General features: G+C 40.6%; 1 protein-coding gene across 2 annotated transcripts; it reads right to left on the reverse strand.

Moving 5' to 3' along the window:
- Positions 1-2,315: 2,315 nt before the first annotated feature.
- Positions 2,316-22,441, reverse strand: cd9b (CD9 molecule b). 2 transcript variants are annotated; one of them, XM_061252613.1, is made up of 8 exons: positions 22,163-22,441; positions 7,314-7,416; positions 5,474-5,571; positions 5,018-5,092; positions 4,790-4,891; positions 3,913-4,002; positions 3,673-3,756; positions 2,316-2,945 (listed from the first exon to the last, which is right to left on the reverse strand). In XM_061252613.1, exons 1-8 carry the CDS (start codon positions 22,229-22,231, stop codon positions 2,880-2,882), a joined length of 687 nt encoding a protein of 228 aa, XP_061108597.1. In that variant the 5' UTR covers positions 22,232-22,441; the 3' UTR covers positions 2,316-2,879. The 2 variants fall into 2 exon arrangements, with proteins under 2 accessions (XP_061108597.1, XP_061108598.1); XM_061252614.1 differs by lacking the exon at positions 22,163-22,441 and adding an exon at positions 13,647-13,856.
- Between the last annotated feature and the right edge of the window lie 37 nt (positions 22,442-22,478).

A 22,478-nucleotide genomic window follows, 5' to 3' on the forward strand; every position in this document is an offset into this window, starting at 1 on the left:
GATTGGAGAGTCTAAATTGCCCATAGGTTTGAGTCTGTGAGTGAATGGTGTGTGTGTCCTGCGATGGAATGGCGACCTGTCCAGGGTGTATTCCTGCCTTTCGCCCAATGTTTGCTGGGATAGGCTCCAGCCCCCAGCCCCCCTGCGACCCTGTTCAGGATAAGCGGGTTAAGATAATGGATGGATGGATATTTACATAGTTGGGTTGTTCAGTAGCCCTGGGTTTTAGGTATAAACGTGCTATTTGCTGTTGTTTTGTTTGGTGGTAACCTGAATCTGCCCAGAGGCGAGGAGTACATAGCTGTTGCTTAGTGGATGGGATAGAGCACAGATAATGCTGTTTGTGATCTGAATAAAGATAGGATATCCTGGCACTTAGTTCCGCATATTTTACTGCCTGTACTTTTGCTCTCATTTTTCTTAACAAGAGTGACTGAATTATACCAAACTAGGAAACCAATGATTATCATGCTCTTCATAAAAATCTGATAAAACAGATGAAGTATGTTGCTCTTGACATTGCAGTTCTTAAGCATTCATAACTGGTGAAGTCTCTGTTAACGTTTACTGTATATTTTCTGTGTATTGATGTTCCAGGCGAGTGACTCAAGTTCGATCCCCAGGTCACGGTAGCTGTTAACAGCATCAATGTGCTGGTTGTCTATGCCTACTTGTGGAGCGAGTTCCCTTTTCTTACTCTGTGCCATTTCAAACTGCTGATGTGCACCAGCCTTCACCAGTGTTTTTTTAAATGTATTGAGAAGGTTGCATTGAGAGTATAAGCTCCTCATTTTGCCTGTAGCAGAAGGATCCCTGCAGCGAGACTTATCCCATTATTGTTGCTGCATGGGCTATTCCATGAATGAACAACACTGAACAAAAGAAATTCATAGTATAAGAGCATTTTATCTGTCATCTTCTTTTTTTACTGGCAGGAGTGAACATGCAACACTTGCAAAGTATTAATATAGTAATAGTATTAGAATAGTATTAATATAATAATATAATTAGTATTCAAATTATTTCCAGAAGACTGACCGGAGGGGCCCTCCCCCCTGCAAATCTGTTTCCCTTGCACTTCTTGGTTTGTCAATTCCAGACAGGGTAATGCAAATTTCTAAACTTAACTTCAGCCCATGGTGCAGATTGCTGTGGAAGATTTCTGACCACTTGCGGGTAAATTCCGGGAGACTCCTGGACCTTCCAGGAGTGGAGAGATGCCTGGAAATGCACTTCTTGAACAAGTCAAAAAACTTAAAAAGCCCCCTGGAATGATGTATTAGAGGGGTGAGTTCTCAAAACAGAAGAGAGATCTGTCTATATAACAAAGAGACAGCAGCTTTGTTCTGCATGCCTGTGCATAGCACCCAATCATGATGTCACTTGATTTCTGCATACCTGCATTGTGACTGGCTACTTGTTCCTGCAGTGCACAATGCAATGATGAACTCAAATATTTACCTATGCACGGTTACTAGGTAGACCCCAATAACAAAAAGAACACAGTGAATTACAAGTATGAAATCTTTGCTTTCAAAGTATGTTAAAAAAGCACAGATCAAGTGTCTTGGCACTGTGGTAATGGCCAAGTATATCATATCTCCCAGTAACAGTATTGTGTAACTTCACTAAAGTACTGTTCGTTGTCCCCCGAACATCTGCCAAATGAATACAGGTAAAATAAATAAAAGAGAGGCTCAAAAGAAGCTACACTTTCCTCGGAGGGAAAAGCATTTAGATCACAGGTGTCAAACTCCAGTCCTGGAGGGCCGCAGTGTCTGCTGGTTTAACTCCAGTCCTGGAGGGCCGCAGTGTCTGCTGGTTTAACTCCAGTCCTGGAGGGCCGCAGTGTCTGCTGGTTTAACTCCAGTCCTGGAGGGCCGCAGTGTCTGCTGGTTTAACTCCAGTCCTGGAGGGCCGCAGTGTCTGCTGGTTTAACTCCAGTCCTGGAGGGCCGCAGTGTCTGCTGGTTTAACTCCAGTCCTGGAGGGCCGCAGTGTCTGCTGGTTTGCACGCCCTGCTAGATATATGCATTTAATAAATCATCTAAAAGGATGCGGGACGCATGCTAAAACCATTGAAATGATGTACCTTGCAAAGTTATCATTTAGACAGTATAGGCCACTTTGAATTCAAGGAGCAAACCTGGTTACAAATCCAGGTCAAGAACCTTAAAGGCTTTTATCACTCAATGAAATTTCCAATTTGAGAATCATGTGTACAAAAAGGTTGTGGTCACTTTACAACATTGATTTATAATTGGTGGGTTAAATATTGCTTTACATGAGCTTACAGTAAAACAATTGAAGACCTAATTAGTTATCACAATTTTATTTGGCATTTTAAAATGTTACATTTCTTTGTGTTCAACAAAAATAGGTACATACAAATATGTAACATTATTTATAAATCAGGTTACTCTAAAAATAAGACATTAAAAAAGTCAATATTTGAAGCTTAAGGAAAATAAATCCAAAGTACCATATAGCAACAAACACATTTTAAAACCAATTGCAAATAAAAAATATACAAGGGTAACAAAATTAAAGGCATTCTTAAACGAGGGATGACATTAAAGTGAAGTGAAACTACAGTACCTGTTCACAAGTCATTACAATCCTGATATCATTAGCTAGCTGATTTTCTATTTTTGTTTGTAACTTCAGGAGGGTGGTCCCACATCAGTCTAAACCCACAATTACCATCAAGCATGGAACCCACGATTAGTGATTGGGGTTAAGGTTTTTGTCGTGACCGGCTCTTGATGGCTTCGGATTAGAAAATTGTAACGGGCATGTATCTATGAAGCTGCAATCATGGGACAGAATGACAGTTACAAATTAACAAGGCATGATGTCGTCACAGAAATGCCATCCTCCTCAAACAATCTCCCGGGTCTTCCGGATGGCACAGCAGAGCATCATGCTGAAGATCATGCCGAAGATCTGGACCGAGGAGAGGGAGAGAATGGAGAGCGTGGTGTAATGAGTTGTACTGAGACGCAAGATGTCACTCCAACACAATCCGTACGGAAGCACACTTGTCTATACACACCTACTTATCAGACAACAGTATACAATATAGAAAAGGTAAGCAAATTTTTTATTTAAATTATGAAAAATACAAGCGAACGTGTCATATGTAATGTGTGTGTACACTACGTGTATGTTCATATTCAGCTTGGTCCAATTTATCTACCTGTGCTTGGCTTCACAACCACCCCTCCTTTGGGGCAATGAGAGTTTCTCATTTCATCCATTTAAACATCTAGTCATTCACCATGTTAAGCAACCCATTTCAGCATTTAACCTTCTCGTCAGGTTTCTGTAGCAGTTATGCAAGGGTTTGGATTCCTGATATCAGCCATATTCAGTGCTAGAACACTAGCACTGGATTGAAAGTTAAATAAAGGTGCAAATGTTAATTGACTTCAAGTCAGTAGTGTACACCTCTGTCTTGGGCCAGTCAATATGCTGGTTTTTGTTCCAAGCACAGTATAATCAATAGGATAAATTTGAATTCTGTGGCTGGTGCCTATAAGAATGTCAGATCAAGATATGATCGAGCCAATTAAATTAAGAGCAGAAGTTGGCACATAATCCTGAATCTGATCGGCCCTTGTTGTGCACCCCCTGCTCTAGATCACAAGGAGGGAGTTTAGGGCATACTTACCATGATGATTCCAATGCCAATGCCCACCCCTCCAATTATGTGGAGCTTGGAGTTGAACACTTCCTCAATGGCTGTGGTGCAGCTCTGAAACAAAGCAAGGAAATACAGCCTTACTAACACAAGCCTGTAGTCAGTTTACATTGTTGTCTATAAAGTCTCAACAGAGGCAACTAGGAACTCAAATTATTTGTGCAAAACATTTGTGTGTCAATAACCAAGGGATTATGTATTTGCGGTTACCTTGGTGATGAGCACCTCCAACCCTTCCTTTTTTGGGCAGGTCTGCGAGGCACCATCAAAGGGCATACCTGTGGGCCCACAGCAGTTCAACTGCAGAGAGACAGAGACCACAGTCAGAGTGGTTCCCAGTTAACATACAGGACTGAGGCAAAGCTTCTCTGTATGCAAATGTGTGCACCACTTTGTATTGTACAGAATTACACAGTCATACGACGTTTGATTAAATTTAGATTTAGAGCAGAATGGAAAAATACAAGATAATTTAAAGATAATTCAATCATACCAATACCCTCAGGGCACAGAGTTAAAAACCTACTTCTCATTTGTACAATTACAAGAACAATGATATTAATGTACTCTATTAGATGCATTATTTATAGTACAGCAAACAAAGAATAAATCATTCCTCTGTATGTTACCCTAGAAATGCTTTCAGTCTTTGCACAAGAGATATTTTTGCTTTGCGGATGCACACACAGGGTTAATGTCCCCTACCAGCCAACTAAAGTGAGTGGACATACAATGTTTTTTCCCTTATCCAATTAGAATTTTATTGATTTAGAAATAATTTTATCTCAAATGACATCATGGTACATAATATCACAGGTGAAACCACCTCACAATCATACACCGCGATAAGCTTTTTTAATTTTTTTATTTTTTTAGTATAAAGAATAAGTGGGCGCTCCACCGGGGGGGGTTTGTTGCCCAACACTGATGCAGTCTGAACCTATGGCTGACATGCAAGTATCACAAGAACTCAACACACCTATCTTTTGATGGGGGAAAGGTATTTTTACTGCTATAGCAGTTGTTAAATGTCTCATGGCCAAAGCGATGCTGAAAAGTGAGAGTGGCTGGCCCATACTGAACTCACCCCAAAGTGGATAAGAGTCAGTGTCTCCTTCAGTGTCTCTTGTTTTGTCTTTTTATAGTTGTCAAAGGTTTCCTTGTAGAATGTTGTTATGTCATTGACAACCTGTATGAAAGAAAGAAAACGGATTTACTTTGGATTCATTTGAAGCCATTTTAGGATTTTTGCGGACAGTAAAATAGGCTGTTGCAATTCCATGTCAGATTGAATAGAATTGAATAGAAATCTGACCTTGTCTTGGTTGGAGAAGCCCCAGATTCCTGCCGCCACTTCTGCTGCAAATATGATAAGCAGGAAAAAGAAGAACTGGATGGGGGGGAGGGGAAACAGACATATCAGTTAAACCATAGGCACACAGCAGTTTCACAGCTCATTCTGCTTCTGTGGGTCACAGTTCAGTTCTTATTGCAGGACAGGTACCAGTGGTTTAACTTCCTATGGTTAGGGGGACAAAAGCCATTTCAGACAGGCTAATTTAAGAAACCTGTTTTTACTCACAATAGACTTTGAACTTCAATTTAAAATGCCTTGACCCTAACTTGACAATAAATAATGATGGTAAGAGAAGACATAGGGCCAGGAATGTTTAAGGTTTAAGCACTGGCACAGATTAAAATGATACTGTACAGTAAGTTGATTTGACAAAGGATAGGCATATATTAGCAGATGGGCAGACCAGGTCCTCACCAGTCCCAGCATGCATGGGGACTCCTGGATAGCTCCACAGCAGCCCAGGAATCCCACCACCATCATAAGAGCTCCCGCAGCAATCAGGATATAGACCCCTGAGAAAGACAGTGGGTTACTGCCAGGCTATTGGCCAATAACGTTTGCATTCTGTAGGTTCACCTTGGACTTGAAGTAGGGAAGACTTTGATGAAAGCTTTAGTTCTGACGATCCTGTTCAGCAATATTGCAGAATGATGGATTGTATTTATTGTAGAGCAGAATATCAGAATGGGATTAAAGTGAGTAATTGGCAAGTTTTTTCAACAAAAATCCAAAGAAATAAAATAAAGGGAAAATCTCACTCTTACACCTAAACCCACACCTATTGACTGTGGGACCAATCAAACAGTTCATTCATGAATCCATTTAGGAGAAAGTGCAGGGCTATTACAGCATTTCAGTTCAATACATGACCTTCAAGGACAATTTTCAAAGTTTGAATATGATCTGATAATGGGCTTCTGTCAAAAGTACAGCATGGCCTTGAAATTCCCACCCTCAAGCTTGCCTCAAATCAGTAATGGAGCAAGGAGACCCATGTACTTTAGAAAACCAAGCACTGATTTAACAATAACAATAGTTTCAGTTTTATAAGCTTTTATAGCTACAGAAGAAGGGAGATTCACACATGTTGAAAGGAACTGAAAGTCAGGTACTTTCACCATCTTGAATCTTAACGTTCAAACAACTTAAAGTATAACTACCTGTGGGAACTACCTTGAAAAATCCTCCTTAAATGCAGGAGAGTGTGAGAATGATGTCACCACTTTTGTAGTTGAGAACAATATTTCAGGTTGTGCAATAGATATCATACAAGAGGTACTACGGTACATAGGCAAGATAACAAGGCCCAATATTTTGGTGCTTCAAATGTTAATCTACATAAATATCACCACCCACCCACAATTCTTCTGGGCAGCCTGCAATTAAGATGTTTGTCATAGCAAAGCAGCCCTCTAGTACTGTTCTCTGGCTTTGTTTGTGCCAGTGACTGCAACTGCCATCTTCCCACTGAATCTATCGGTTTGATGGAAAAAAATGAAGCAAATATTCTGCAGAATTTAAATGGTGAAAACAAAAATGTGCACCCAAAAAAACTGAACAAACAATGGCCGCCCTGTCCGCTCAGTGAATCATCGCTCTCTCTGTATCTGCTCCTGAAGGGGACCGTTGGCAGACCCGAGGATTGGCCCCCACACAGGCCATCACACAGGACCAGCAACAGCTCTCCCATTATATCTGCAGAAGGCCTGCCCCACCCATAGGCACAGCCTCCTTTAGCTGTGGACATTAGCCAGCCTCTCTCTGAGCTGATGAGCGAAGGCAGGGTGAGGAGGCATGTCCATCTTATGAGAAGTCATGCGATGCAGTTTATCCAGTTAAGATTGTCCAATTTGTCTAATTTTGTTTACAATGCAAGAGTCCACATTACTGAGGAGTGCATTCACTGTGACCTTGCTCAGATGTGCAAGATGAACAATAGCCCAGGCAGTTTTTTTATCTGGGGGATTTCAGTTAGTGTTAGTCACACAAGTATTGTGGTGGTGTCAAGGAGCTTTTTTTGTTCGTCAGCTATAAGTTATTATAAGTTACTACCAGGGCTAGCATCAAACCTCTCGTTCTCATTCTCGCTCTCTTTCTTTCACTTACCTGCACAGAGGCACAAGATAAACCCTTTGATTGAGATAACATTACTTCACCCACAAACCTGGTCAAGGCCAGTTCCCATGGATACTACCTCTCGTAAGGTGAGCCTGAGGGGTCCATAGAGTAAACAAGGGCAAGTGTTCAGCCGTACCTGTGAAGAACACAGATGGAGCCTCATCTCCTTCAAAAAGGCCTTTGGTCTTGTTGTCAAAACGCAACCATAGTCCAACAGCAAACACTGCTGTTCCTGCAAGCTAACAAACGGAAGCAACACTTGTTTAGTCAGAGTCAAAATGTTAAGTTTCATTTTACACCATTTGTGGCGTGGCTTAGTTATTAGTATAACTATAATTGCCAGACTTGATTTACATTCTCATCAAATTCTGATAGTTTCAAATACTTATTCTCATTTAATCATTAACTACATGACCATTTGAAATGAAACAATAAATGCAAACAGTTCCGTTCCTTGACAAAAAACCTTTTCATGGCAAGAACAATATACTCCACTTTGCTTTTCAGCGATGATCTACAAATACTTCTATAACAAACAGTGTAGCTTACCAGCTCTAAACCTGTGGTGGCATGTGTGCATTACAAACAAAATTTATATATTTCATATGAAATTCCTGGTGTTTTGGCTGAAAATAATTTACATTAGTATTCTGTGAGACAGATGGGTTCCGATTGTGTAATTTAACAATTCAAATACATCTGAAATGCATCCACTGGTGTTTAGAGCTGTACATGCTTCTTGGCAAAACTAATGTAGTGTCTTTAAAAAAGAATTCAAACCTATGATAAAAATGAGCAAAGAAGCCTGCCTACAATATACTATGTGTGAAACCTGTGGTTTCACATATAGACTTCAGACACAAGTGTGCATACGATGCAGAACTGGTTTCCACAGTTACTGTTGCCTAGAGTGAACCATTAGAAGATGTAGTGTCGTGCATACAAGTAATTACCATGGTTACATAATGTTAAGACATACATTTTGGAATAGACCCACACTGCCTCAGCCCCCCACAACAGCATGCCCTTTCAGAAGCCAGTGAAGATCAAAATGGCACAATGAGTAAAAGGTTGATGTTGGACCGGGGAGTCTATGTGCAGTGTGTCAACAGTACCACTTTACACAGAGCTGCCCATACACTGAACTACATGCCAGGAAAGAGTTCATGAAAGGTGAACTTCCTTCAAGATTAGAATAACATTAGCATTTTTAGTTTCGCTTTCGGGAAAGGGCAGATAAAACTAAAATCAGCTGATGCTTGCAGGTTTAAAGCAGCAAAAATGAAATGTCTTCCTGCGCAGAATTTAAATCGAGAACATAGCATGGTCCTACGCACTCACACAAAACCATACTGTGTACAGGCATTTGTGTGTGGTTATGTTTGTGCATGTGTGTTATACATGTACGCTGTTGGGATAAAAATTCTGATTATAAAGCATAGAACATAATTCAAACATGATTGAATGAGTTGTGTGAAGTAATCTGCCATCATGTCTGAATGTTTGTACAAATGTCACAAATCAAATGCTTTTCATTTATTTTTTGTGTCTTTCCTTTTCTTGTTCCTTAAAAAGCCCATCTAGGGATGGGATGGGGGGAATTACAGCAAGACGGAAACACGGGTGCAACACATCTGATATGAATGCCAGGTTTGTCCATGTCCACTTGCATCTCTCCCTATCAAATAACATGGAGCATACTGAACCAGTGGTGAATGAAACAAGGATGTCGCAAGAACGCTCATGCTTCAATATGCAACTAATTTCCAAAATCACTATATTAAAAACAGAACCCATAGGAACGATTTTTTCAGACAGACTAGGGGAGGGTCAGAATAGCAAAAAGCCCCAGTAAGACCTGGGACAAGCTGAAAGGACAATCAAGATCATGACATACATTGCTGTGTTCTTACAAGCTTTTCAGTTGACTCAGTCGGGAGTTACGCACTCACAATCACAAGGTCTCACACTGATGACTACAATGCAGAAAAAAAACAAGAAAGCAATCATCTAAACACCACTCCTCTGCCATGCATCATTGCAGATCAATAACAAGAAGCGCATAAAAACCAAAATGTGGTCTGCAGGTTATGTTGTATGGCTCCCAACAGGAAAACACTGTTTTTGTGAGCCCACCAAGCAGGACCTCCCATCATCTAAGGCATAGTGGATATTCCGTCACCTGGCAGACTAAAGAGACTTTTATTTTTCTATACATCTCAAAACATAGCCATGCTAAAAAGTAAATATTCTCATTCTCTTCCGTTCCAATGCTCTAGCCTCTGGGATTAGTGGTTTCTGAACTCCCAACAATAACAGGCTTTACATGACATAACCATGGGGACAGTAGCAGCTTGTGGGTAATGAGGAAGCTTGAAATCTTACTTACTGATCATTAGTCTCAACTTGTTTTTATTTTGATTCGTTATAAAGCCTAACAATCATTTGAATCTTCTATACCCATTGGCAGGTGATTGACGTTGGTTTTACAGAATGCAACTCATCTACAGTCAATTATTGGCACCCTTGATGAAAATGAGCAAAGACTGTAGAAAACAAATGATACCATTACTCAGATATAGTCATTTTCCAACATGTGGAAAATATTTTACTTTATTAATGATTCAAAGGAATAGACTTTCAAAGGAATATTTTTTCCAAAAAAAAAGAAAAAAAATTTCCACCATTTCTGTGTTGATTTTGTGCATGGGGGGCAACATGCACTTGCGTCCTCTTCCTGGCAAGTTTGCAACTGTTCCAGATGTTTGAAACCTTTTGATTATTGCCCTAACAGTGGTTAGTGGTATGTTTAACCATGACCTGACTTGTGTAGGTCAACAACCATCTGTCTCTTTTGATTTGACAGTTCTTTGACTTTCCCCATGGTGATGGATGACAAAGGGATTTTACATGTGGGTTACCTCATTTTTATACCCTAGGGAAACAGGAAGTGATGGAAGGTCACAATACAGTTCCTTAAGACTGAGATTAATTTAAATAAGTAGAATTTTACTGCAGATTTAACTTTGGTTTTATTTAAAATAATCTTTAAGGGTGCCAATAATTTTGACACCTACATTTTTCATAGAAAATAGTATTACTCAATAAAAAGAAAATAAATTAGAATAATTGTATTCTAATAAGTATATAGTTTTCCCATATGTTTGGACATAAAATATAGCTAATTATCTGTGTTGTTTATGTTATACAGCCTTTTTTTGATCATTTTCATCAAGGGTGCCAATAATTCTGGACCTGACTATGTAATCGTTACAAAAAAATAAAATTTATTTGTAAATCCATTCTGTTACCTGCCTCATACATTACACTGGTTTTGAGTATAATGCACTGTGTAGGCCAACTACTGTAGAATGAACACCAAATAATGGATTTTACATTATATGCATGCTTTGGTCATAACCATGGACATTTATCCTGATAGGCTTTGGCTATGGGCAAATACTACATAATTGTATTCTAAACAACGAATAAGGCTTCCACGTAAAAAAAAAAAAAAAAAACGAATTAGATTTTATTCTGGTAACCATGGCAAAACAGACAAATGATTAACTTCCCAAAAGCAAACAGGAAGTGATACAAAAGGTTATATTTAAAGTGAAGCGGGAAAACCTGTGTGTGAAAATCCTTCGTCTTAGTCTAAGTTATTGGATGAAATGAAGTTTTTCTGCTTCGTTTCATGCAGAATTTCTGCATGATTTGATCAAGAAAGTCAAGTGACCATAGCATCATCCATTCCCCTATCCATCTAAGTTGGGCTATGCTCACTTTTTGTAGCAATAAGAAAGAGGAACCCCAAGTATTGGGAAACATTCATGTACGCATGCGTGCCACTAGGAATTGGAAGTCTGTACATGCATATGAGCAGTGTTTCTGCGCTGTTTTGCCCTTTGTCTCTTTCACAATGGAAAATTTCTCAAGACTGACATAGAAGCTGGTGACTCAGTTGCATGCTTAAACTGCCATTTACTCCCACGACCGTACGGTATATGCCGGAGCCTTCAATCTTGATCATGGGGCTGTGGGGCCTGGGGTGCTGTTTGTCATTTCTGAGTCACTCCCGGGATGTTGTCAGAGACGCCTCCCAGACTTGCTCCAACTGTCACACCTAAGTGCCAACTAAAGCGGCGGTTTGGGCGATGACACATTACCACGTCCATTCATATGCACATTATTTCTAAGGACTGATGTTCTAGGATACCACCAATCTAATCGCACAGGTTGTGTGAGGGGAATCTGACACTTTTAGTAAAGCCCTCAGAACTGTAAACATAACTTAAATGCCCTCATTGGCATTTGCAGATAATACACGTGCTAACCACCACCAGGCACCAAGTGGTTGTACTTGGAATTTCCTTATCTGAACTTAGGTTTAGTTAATACAAACAGAAATCTGAGTTGCAGTTTTTGTCCCATGTCTAGGTATTTGTGTAACGGAGGTTTGTGGTTGTACACAAACTTAATCTATGGATTTTGATTAATTCCATTATTTGTCCCACTGTATGAGGAAGAAGAGAGGTGAACACTTGTTGGATACAGAATTGCTGAGATTCACAAGGCCAGCACACTGTACAATAAATAGCCTTCTACTCATCCTTGCCATTTCTTGACCACAAGGCATAACATATATATTTCTTTATGTCCTTGGGTTAAAATGGTACATAGTACAGGCAGGCACATTTACAGTCTTTTCTGTAAGGTTGTGACCACAGCAAAAAGCATTTGCTCAAAGGCATTTTTTACTCAGATCACTTCCGTCTCTAGCTCTGTAATAGGAATTTTCCATTATTAACCAAGCATTTAGGTTTATTTATTTAGCACAAATTTTAGTACAAATCTGTGCAAGGTGGGAGCGAAGCCCTAACAGGCTTGTACAGAACTCCACACCTAACCAACACTTACTACATTTAGTACATTTAGCGGGCAAAATAAAATGTAGCCAATCCATATCCAACATAGGCTGATACGAGAAAGAAAAGAAAAATAGAATGTTTAAGGATTAAACATCAGTTGACCTCAACTACCCACTACTAACAAACAAGTGAATTACCGACAACCATGATGGGGATACTAACGGCTGCAAGCTATGCTTTGACCTGAAATGAGCAAACCCTATGAGCAAGCTAATTGGGAATAGGGTTGCCACATTTGATTTGTGAAAAACCGGGACGTTTGACGCGCGACGCGGGGCGTTAAACCATATTTGCAAATATACTATGTTAACAGTTGTAGAACTCCCAATTGCCTCTTACTTCTTTGTCCTGACGTAGATGCACTCTGTGGCGACCAGAGGGGGAATCAGGGAGATGTGCATATAATTTAGAGTGAGACACAACACCGTTGCAGTTTTAAGCACTCAAGGGTGCGTTTATTCACAAAAGTTGTATATTGTTTTTTGGGGGTTTTTTTGCTGCTGGTGGCTTGTCTGATTTTGTTCTCTCGTCCTCCTCGCCCGTCTCTCTCCCCATTTTATAAAACCGACAAAATAAAAAAATAAAAAATCAGAATTATTAGTCGATTAGGCTAGCTGAACTTTCCCCACACACGCCCCAGACTGACAGCAGTTGCTAGGTGATAAGGTACACTTTCGTATTGTTGCTACCAATTAGAAAGAAGTAGATATATGGCCAATCGTCGCTGTGTTGTACTCATTTTTTACCTGTCACGGGATTGGATGTCTAAACGTAAAGAGTAAAAAACTGAATAGCAGTATCCGGTTTTATTTGGAACTCTGACAAAACCGGGACAATTCGTGTCCCGGGAAAGAATAGTCATTTCTCAATAGTCTCTCTCTCAAAAAGATAACAATCCCGGGAAAACAGAACGTGTGGCAACCCTAATTGGGAATGTTTGTTGTAAAGAGGTGATTTAAGGCCAAATAATATTGAAATGAGCCAAAAAAATGTAACGTGTTCAAGAATCTACAGTGCCGTCAGTAACCAGAGACGCTGGCCCATAGGGAGTCTGCAGAAAGGACCACACTGATAAGCCAGACAGAACATGCGACATAAATACTTTCACTGCCCATTGACTACCCAGATTGGTTATGGATATCTAGCGAACAGGTATGTTCCGGTACCTTATATTCCCTTGAAATATATAGCACTACTCTATAATCATTAACCTTTATAACACTTCTGACCCTTAGCTGCAGATCTTACTAAAAGCTAGCAGGAAGTTCACTGTACTATAAACAAGCAGCGACCAGGTCAAACAAATAACATACTCTTGATCCATAGCGATCTGTGAGTTTGGAAAATCAATCTACTTTAAAGAATACAAGACACAAATGTTTTTTAAGCATTTTTTTCACACACGGTCAACTTGTATCAACTTCACTGGAAAACGGGGAAATATAAGCTTGGTCGGATTCTATGCACACCTCCCCCCTGCCTTCCACTCTCACAAAACCACACATTTTGCAACATGCAGTAAGATAGAGCAAACTTACCCAGAACAGGAAATTGAAGGCAAACATCAGATATTTCACACACTTAATTCCTCCAACTACTCCCATGGTTGTAGTCTGTGAAGTTGTAATGCTAGGAAGAAAAATATACTCCAAAGGAAAGGCACTCTCCTGTTTCTTCTGCTCCAAAAGAAAGAATTCCCAGTAACCACACCCGTGTGTGGCTCACCTGTTCTTTGTTCTTTCGTTGGCTCGGGGGAGGAGCTAGGCTAAGATAAGTGGGCGTGAACTGATGTGGATCAACAGCTCACATAAAATTTAAATGGCAGTGTTCCAAAACTTTCCCCTTTCAGTGACAACTTTTGAACAACAAGTGTTTTTCGTTAACTGAATGTACTCTTACAAAAACTGATCTGTTTAATTTAATTTCCCCATCTTAAGGACAAAGTATACTGTAAGGTTGAATAGAGGAGAGCCAAATGTCTTTCAGAGAAAAAAAGCCAGTTATACCAATGCACATTTGCTTATGTGGCTCTGTGCCATGCATTCCTTTACCTATGATACAATCATCAGATGATTCACAAGTTTTCTGGACTCAATCACATGGCACTAACGGCAATGGGACTGTAGCGTAGTTGTTAAGGTAAATGACTGGGACAGGCAAGGTTGGTGGTTCGAATCCCAGTGTAGCTGTAATAAGATCCGCACAGCGTAACCCTGCATTGCTCCAGGGGAGGGTTGTCTCCTGCTTAGTCTAATCAACTGTCCGTTACTCTGGATAGGAGCATCTGCCGTATGCCAATAATGTAATGTAATGATATACCTGTCTTACACTCAGGGACTTCTGCCATTTTCAAGAGCACACATGTCAGCAGGAGCTTCTGCAAGAACGCTTTTTACTCCAGCAGAATGCAAGTTTTTTTCTATTCTATATCATATCTATTACAAGGCTTTCAGCCTATTACAGCTTAAGTCATGCACTTGGTAAGAGCTATGTTAACAGAAAACAACCATGGGCAGAAAACAATAAATGATTGGGAATGATTTAAGGCCTCTTCATTTCGATCGCTTCCACTGTTCCAGTTTGACGTTACCACGGCAGCCATGAGTGTGGCTTCTGGGACTGGAAGCCCTCTTGTTTGTGAGAGCAGGTAACTCAATCCGGCAGTCCCTATGGACACACACTGGGAACCAACAACACTGCCTTTGTCTCTCTGGCTGACTGCCTTTCTTTTTCACATGCAAAATACAGAGAATGTAGCAGAACAGTAAAGAAGAAGACTACAGGGATGGGGTTGGGTGAAGCTCAGGGCTATCCATTTCTCGGATGCAGAGCACTGATTGGACCTACACGCAGTGTCGCTGTTGGATTGGTTCCTTATAGAATTAAGAAGATAAAGCAGTCTCATAAGTATAATTCGACTTTGAAGCATGACCAAGGCTTTTTTGGGTTGCTCTCAAAGATCATGGGAAACTCTCACATTTCGTACTCTCCTACTGCCAGAAACAGTGATAAGTGACTGACACATTTCCATATTATCTCCACAATTCAAATACATCTTCTTCAGCTGTGACACCAATGCCATGGCTTGACTAACAAGGTAGATGCATTGTGGTACAATACAAAGCTGATATGAGTGATGGCATTTATAAGTTCAACGAAATGGCAATAATATTGTTAGCAAGTATAAGTACACAAAGTCCTTAACAATAATGCAGGTCTACACAAACCCTAGATGAACAAGAAATAAACAAAATAGGAACTTCATAAGCATATTAAAATCGCTGAGAACATACTGTGATTTCTGATATATGGTACAGTATAATTGCCTGAAATGTTGATTGAGTCTTAAAATCTGAGTCAAGCATGGAGTTACTGTTAGGGACTTGGAAAGCTAATGGAAGATTTAGCTCATTTGAAAAATCTGTCAATCCATGTTGTAGGCATAAGCCTGGTAAAGCGATCTTATGTTGATTTTTCTATTGTCAAATTTGTTCATTGTTTTATTTTACTTACTCACTGAAGTGGTAACTACCTTCCACCATTGTTGAGTGAAATAGCTCCCTTGGTACAGCAAGCTGCAGCATCATCAATACAGGCAATCACACTTGCCATTTGTTTTGTTTTTTGTAAAATGGTCGCCTTTTCATTATTCCATAATGTCTGCAGTCACCACCACAGCTCACATTGGTTGGAGCCCTTACACATCAAGGCAATTTCAGTTTTACTCACACAATCATCCCAGGTGGTGCTGCTATATGTCTGTTTGTAGTCCTCATTTTGAAAATGGTCTCTTCCACAGATGTAAAGCCTGCAGACCATGCATAGCCTTTAGAAGGTGCAGCCATGGAAACTAGTAGCCAATCATGAATTGAGGTCAAATGTTTATTTCTGGGGCGGCATGGATGGTGCAGTGGGTAGCACTGCCACCTCACAGCAAGGAGGTCCTGGGTTCAAATCCCCGTCGGCCGGGGCCTCTCTGTGCGGACTTTGCATGTTCTCCCGTGTTTGCGTGGGTTTCCTCCAGGTACTCCGGTTTCCTCCCACAGTCCAAAGACATGCAGGTTAGGCTGATTGGAGAGTCTAAATTGCCCGTAGGTATGAGTGTGTGAGTGAATGATGTGTGTGCCCTGCGATGGACTGGCGACCTGTTCAGGGTGTATTCCTGCCTTTCGCCCAATGTATGCTGGGATAGGCTCCAGCCCCCCTGCGACCCTGTTCAGGATAAGCAGGTTAGGATAATGAATGAATGAATGAATGTTTATTTCTGGGTTAGGACTTCATGTTTGAGAGCTTGTTTCTCGTGACGTGGATCAGATGACAAAGAACATAGCGAATAGGCTGTGTCACCCAAATTGTGAACCCGGCCTAGCCTGATACCCTCAACATGACAATGCATGGCTCTCAAGAAAATCTGTTTGACAATGTTATGGATTCAAACACACGAACCAACACAAAATATCTTGACAGAGTTTTCTAGCACTAATCCAGACTGCCCTGTATGTTAGTAATTGGAATGTCATGACACCGGTTCCTCTATTAAGTTAACCTATCTCACCACATCACTCTGTCCCACTTCTTCATGCTAGTCAGTAACTGTGAATCAAAGTCAGCAGGATGTTATGCAACAGACGTCGCTCAGACCATCTGTTGCACTTCACAGAGCATGTGAAAAAATAACACCCAAACGTTTTTTCCAAATAAGATGCAAATATCTCAATAGGAGACACCTGCTTTTCTCATTTCTCCAGAATATATGCCATTTTTACATCTTACACAGTTGCCTGTGGATACAGGTGATTAACCACACACCACTAGTATACACTTGAAGGCACTGGTTATTAAAGCTTGGATATTAGAGAAGTCTCAAGTTAACCATCTAAAAACTGAAAAATGTAAACAATGCACGCTAATGCACGCATGTTTCAATCACAAATGCAGCCAGGGTGTCTACTGACACGAGCCTACCCCGTGCATAAAAAATGTAACATTGTGCAAATATTTAATAGTCAAGCAATCTGTCATTTTGCCAAGTGCCCTTTATAAACAGGTTGTCTTAGAACACAGAAGGAAAAGTATATTTAAAAAAACTAAATATGGGAAACATTATCCCCAGCTCTCTTAAAAGTTGATTCATCTGAGCTGAGAATGATTTTGAGAAGAAAAGCCAATTAAAAGCAAGAATATTTTCACAAATCGCCAACACTTTTATTTTTTTTTTTATAAATTTTTTCCATATTTTTTCCCTTTTTCTCCCAATTTGGTAGCCAATTGTACCTCGTCTGATTCAATTGGAGGTAGTCGTATTAGATGTACCGCCCGTACCCATCCCTCGGCGGCCCGAATGAGAGTGACACGCCTTCTTCAAGCCGTCTCGTCTCGTGCCCGTTGCCGTGATTCCGAGGCGCCCGAGGTGCTTATTGTGCGGCGATCTAATAACCCTGCCAAGCCAATTATTGCTGCCCCACGTGAGCCGGCCAAACTTGGCTTTTGGCAGGACCGAGAATCGAGCCCCGGTCCCCTGTGTGCAACTGCGGCAAACTGCAACCGCAAGTCTGCTGCGTCTTAGCCTGTTGCGCCAACGCGGCTCCCCTCAAATCGCCAACACTTTTAAAGACGATAGGAAATTTTGGTCCTGAGATGACTATAGTACTGTATCGAAACAATGCCTACAAAGACTAATACACTCCAGAGTCACCTAAATCCATTTACCACAATACTACAATACTAATACTACTGCCTATGTTGGCCTGTGTGCAGAGGAGTTGCAGACAGTCAGCTTAGCACTCTATATTGTTTATGTTTGTCTTCAGGGCTGAAGACATGAACACAGAAGAGGGAGAAAGACCCATGCTTCCTTCACTAATAACACCATAAAGGTGAGTCCCGCTTTTTTCTTTTTTTTCATTCAGCCTTGGACTGCAGACAAAGTCCAGACAGCTGTCTCACTCTGGGCAGACACCCAACATTCCTTGTTTGCTGTGTGCCATCATTTTATGTAGGTTAATACTGTAGAAAGTAGCTCTGTAATTGCCAGCTATCTTCTGCTCTAGCTTGTGCGAGCCTGGTTTCTGCTCTATGGTGGGAAAAGGGTGTTGGAGACACAACACTGGTGTCTGGGAGTTACCGTGGGGGGCATTCACGGTGTGACAGAGATCGTTCCCAAGGCAGTGGAGGTGCTATAAATTCTACACACTACTTACTGTGCAAGTCCCTGGTATTTTCAGGCATGCAAAAAAAAACTGGCAGACAAAGTTGTGATTTTATTTTTGGAATTCCCCTCACCATCTCCAGTGAGAATTCCTGACTACACTGTAATGCACCACTGTAATCCAAGAATATACAGAACCCATCAGAAATGTCCTGCTGTGAAGTATTAATATCAGATCTTATTTTCAATTAAATTTAATGTGATGCCCTCTTGTTTTCATGGAGATGTGCAAACAAATCTCTCCCATAGCCGAAGAGCTTAATGAGTGTGCAAGGTGCAAATATCATTTCTTGGACTTGCAATAAAATGTAAAAAGAGGAGAATAACACCCAAACATTTTCTCCAAAGATGATCATTCTGAATGAAACTATCCATCCATCCATCCATTATCTGAACCCGCTTATCCTGAACAGGGTCACTGGAGCCTATCCCAGCATACATTGGGCGACAGGCAGTAATACACCCTGGACAGGTCGCCAGTCCATCGCAGGGCACACACACCATTCACTCACACACTCATACCTACGGGCAATTTAGACTCTCCAATCAGCCTAAACTGCATGTCTTTGGACTGTGGGAGGAAACTGCATGGGGATTCGAACCCAGGATCTCCTTCCTCTGAGGCGGCAGTGCTACCCACTGCACCATCCGTGCCGCCACTGAATGAAACTAATGAAACTATAAAGTATGGTAGGATACTAAATGCATAATTATTCGGACGTTTTGGCTGTGCACTCCAGCACATTTGAAGTGAAACAAAACTATTGCCATGTTTTATACAGTTCTTAATGTAATGTATCAAATAGTGACTCAAAATTTAATCTTTTGAAGCCTATTACCCATTATATTTGAACTTGTTCACATTGTCATCCCATTATAGCACTGCACTGTACTGTACTTTAATATCTGGTCAGACTAACGTAGAACAGCATGAGATCTTATCAGGAAGGTTATTGCATAAAATGTGCCTCATTGAAATACAATCACATGTAGTTTCCCATGATATTACCTATTCTATTTGAACTTGTTTGAATTATCATCCTATGTGTTAATATGTGTTGATTGTTCATGGTGTACCAATGAGAGGTACGAGAGAAGAAACCATGAGGAATGTTCAGTATCACCACCACACCATGCGCTTCTTGCAAAACATCTGATAATGAAGAGTGACCAAATGGGTTTTTTTTTGCCCCTTGTGTTGAAAGTGTAAATGCAACCTTGCTTTTCTAAATTTAGCCAAGTAAAGAATGTGGCCTGGAATATTATCCTGTGTGTGCCAACTAGTTGGATGATAGTGTCGAGGGCTCCTGGCTATTCCCGATCTGCAACCCCAGTCGTCTGTTCACTTGCCTGGATGAGCTGCAGGAAAGCTCCTGCCATGCAGGGGAGGAGCTCACACAGGCCACAGTATGGAGCAGCCGTCGCTTGGACCATGCTACAGGACCGCGAGACTGGTCTTTGTACAGCGCTTTTGCACATTGGCAGGTCAAAGTACTTTACCAGCAGCACATTGGGAGGTCAAAGTACTTTACCAGCCAGTATGCTCTCATTTTCCCCTACTTGCTCCAGGGTGTGGAGATCACAGACTGGGATATCACACAATGACAATCAGGAAGGGTTTTACACAAGTACACCGAATTCAGTGTCAGGCCTTTTGCTCCAACGTGGATGGTAACATGGATGGTAACGTGGATGGTCACTTGTCACAGTACATACATTAAAGTCTTGAAGCCCAGGAAAGACTGAACTCTTAATTCTTTTTAACTGTACTTTAATGAAATGGTGGTAGCCCATGTAATGATACATTTTTCATTTGGAATGATAGAGCAGTTGACTTTTTTATTTTACTGCCAAATGTACTATTTCTTGAGTTGATTTCTTACATTTTTATGGCAGGGGTGGGGGGAGTGAAGGCGGGGGAAACCCCGGCCAAAAAACCCCTTCCACCATCTCTTCTCCACAGAGCAATAATAATCACTAATGTAGGCGTATCCTGTTTCCACGGTAAAATCCATCGATTTGGGAGGGAATACACAAACGTCCTGCAAAATGCAAAGCCAGTCCTTTCTTCACTGCAATCCACCAGCAGCCAGATTTAAATTACAGCATACACATTGGATGGTTCTTTACATTAGTTATTTAGCTGATGCTTTTATCCAAAGTAACTTACAGTTGATTAGACTAATATCCAATGGAGTAATGTAGGGTTAAACTCAAGGGCCTAACAGCTGCACTGATGTTATTGCTACACTGGGGCTTGAACCACCAACCTTCCAGGTCCCAGTCGAGCACCTTAGCCACTAGTTCTTATGCATGCTGTATCTTGCTCTTTAGTCGCCTATATATTATCTTTTATAAAATGTCACACATTTAATTGGATTCCTTTCAAGTCTGTATTAATTGCTGGAGGTATGATTAATTGCCCCAACATGGATAAATAAATTATATTCTATTCTGTTCTATTTAGCTGTGCCAGAGTACTGAGCAGTTTACAAAGGCACCCAAATCAACCAAAGGAGTTTCCAAGGGATGAGGGACCTATTAACAGATTAGCTCTCTGATTTTAATTGATGCTATGACTAGTTATCCCCTCTGAGAGATGTGTGTATATACTGTAGTCAATACTGGCACAGTCTGGATTTCATCTATTCTATATTTTTGCTATATCTAACTTTTTTCTTGGATGGCTTGGACATAATGTCAATCTGTACAATGGGAGCTGATTTTGATAGTTTTGACTCAGTAACTGAAATGAACTTTCCATCATACAATTTTAATGTGATCACCTGTATAATTAAATATCAGCATTGTATTGTGATTTTTACACAATAATAATACAGCAGTTATTACAGTGAATAATATGATATGATGAAGTAGAACAATGCAACACTCAGTAAAACGCGTTTTTCTCCATCTCCCGTATTTACATGTAAGTGTACCATTTCTGTCAAATTAGCCTATACATTGAACTCGTGATTGCAGCGTTCACTTGCGTTCGACTGTAAAACACGCGTAAAGGTACGCCCCGTAATCTTAATTTGTTCAAGAGATTAAATAATTATATTTTTAGAATCTCAAGATTGGAAGAAAACGTATGACGGGAGTCCACATCATGGAGTGACGCGCCCACCAGTGAAATGTAAAACTAGCGAAGAAGGACTGCTGATCTTAAACGAAAGCGAATTACAATCACAGGCCAGTTACAAAGATGTTGCCCCAGAGATGAAAACGGAGACAGTGGCACCCCCGAGCCGCCCGCCAAACTCCACAAAGAATATGGAGGCATCAGTGATATAATAATCTCATCAAACAAGCGAAACGAGATCACCGTTACTCCGGGTAGTAACACGATCTGAAACTAGGTTACTGCATGTCCTTTGGACGTTGGCTACTATCCGGGCAATAAGATTTAGATCCTGAAGAAACCGGAGACGTAGCCTATAGTATTGTCCAGAAAAAAGATCTTCGCCTGCATTCTTTGCGCATTCTTACATCAATGATCTGCATTGCTTTAAATATTTGAAAAGTCCAAAGGTATGTTTACTGCGCGCAGTTATTCAAAGGAATGCAATTATGCAAACGTCCCACGACATCAAATAGAATTGCGTAGCAGGAAAAGTACCGATTAACCTTCAGAAATAACGGTATATTAACATTTGCATTAGAAAATACTGAAATATGTCCCTGTGTAATCTCTCAAATCGTTCCATACGAAGACATAACGTCCTCACGCACGCGCAGGCAGATGAAACCCCTTACTTGACAGGTGCGTTACTTAAGACAGCTATATTCAACACAGGATGCACACAATTCGAATATTGTGAAAACAGAACAGCGGAAACTTACCCAGAAAATAAAATTGAAGGTGAACAGCACATATTTTATGCACTTATCTCCACCAGTCAACGCTGCCATAATGTAGCCTACTCAGATTTTGAGTTTTATTTTAGGAAAAATAAGTTAGGTTTTAAATAATAAAAATAGAAACACGTATGCTACGACTATTACGGGTAATCAATCGTTTATAAAACATGAATTGTTGTATGTCCTCTATCGAGTGAGCGGTGGTCGTTCGTGTGACTGCCTCCAACACTGCTCGCTGCTTACTACATCGTGAAGTCCGCCTGCGTATATAGCAGTACACTCCCACCACTACAGTACT

This window comes from Conger conger, chromosome 8 (genome assembly GCF_963514075.1).
Source record: "Conger conger chromosome 8, fConCon1.1, whole genome shotgun sequence".
Classification (NCBI taxonomy): Eukaryota; Metazoa; Chordata; class Actinopteri; order Anguilliformes; family Congridae; genus Conger; species Conger conger.

What these genes read in the sequence shown, in the direction of transcription:
- cd9b (XM_061252613.1), bottom strand. Translation starts at nt 22,231, where the DNA reads ATGGCAGCGTTGACTGGTGGAGATAAGTGCATAAAATATGTGCTGTTC. An exon ending in CCCCATGCATGCTGGGACTG is followed by an intron (nt 5,093 to 5,473) that starts GTGAGGACCTGG and finishes CCCCCCATCCAG; the next exon opens with TTCTTCTTTTTCCTGCTTAT. An exon ending in TGACTCTTATCCACTTTGGG is followed by an intron (nt 4,003 to 4,789) that starts GTGAGTTCAGTA and finishes GTCTCTCTGCAG; the next exon opens with TTGAACTGCTGTGGGCCCAC.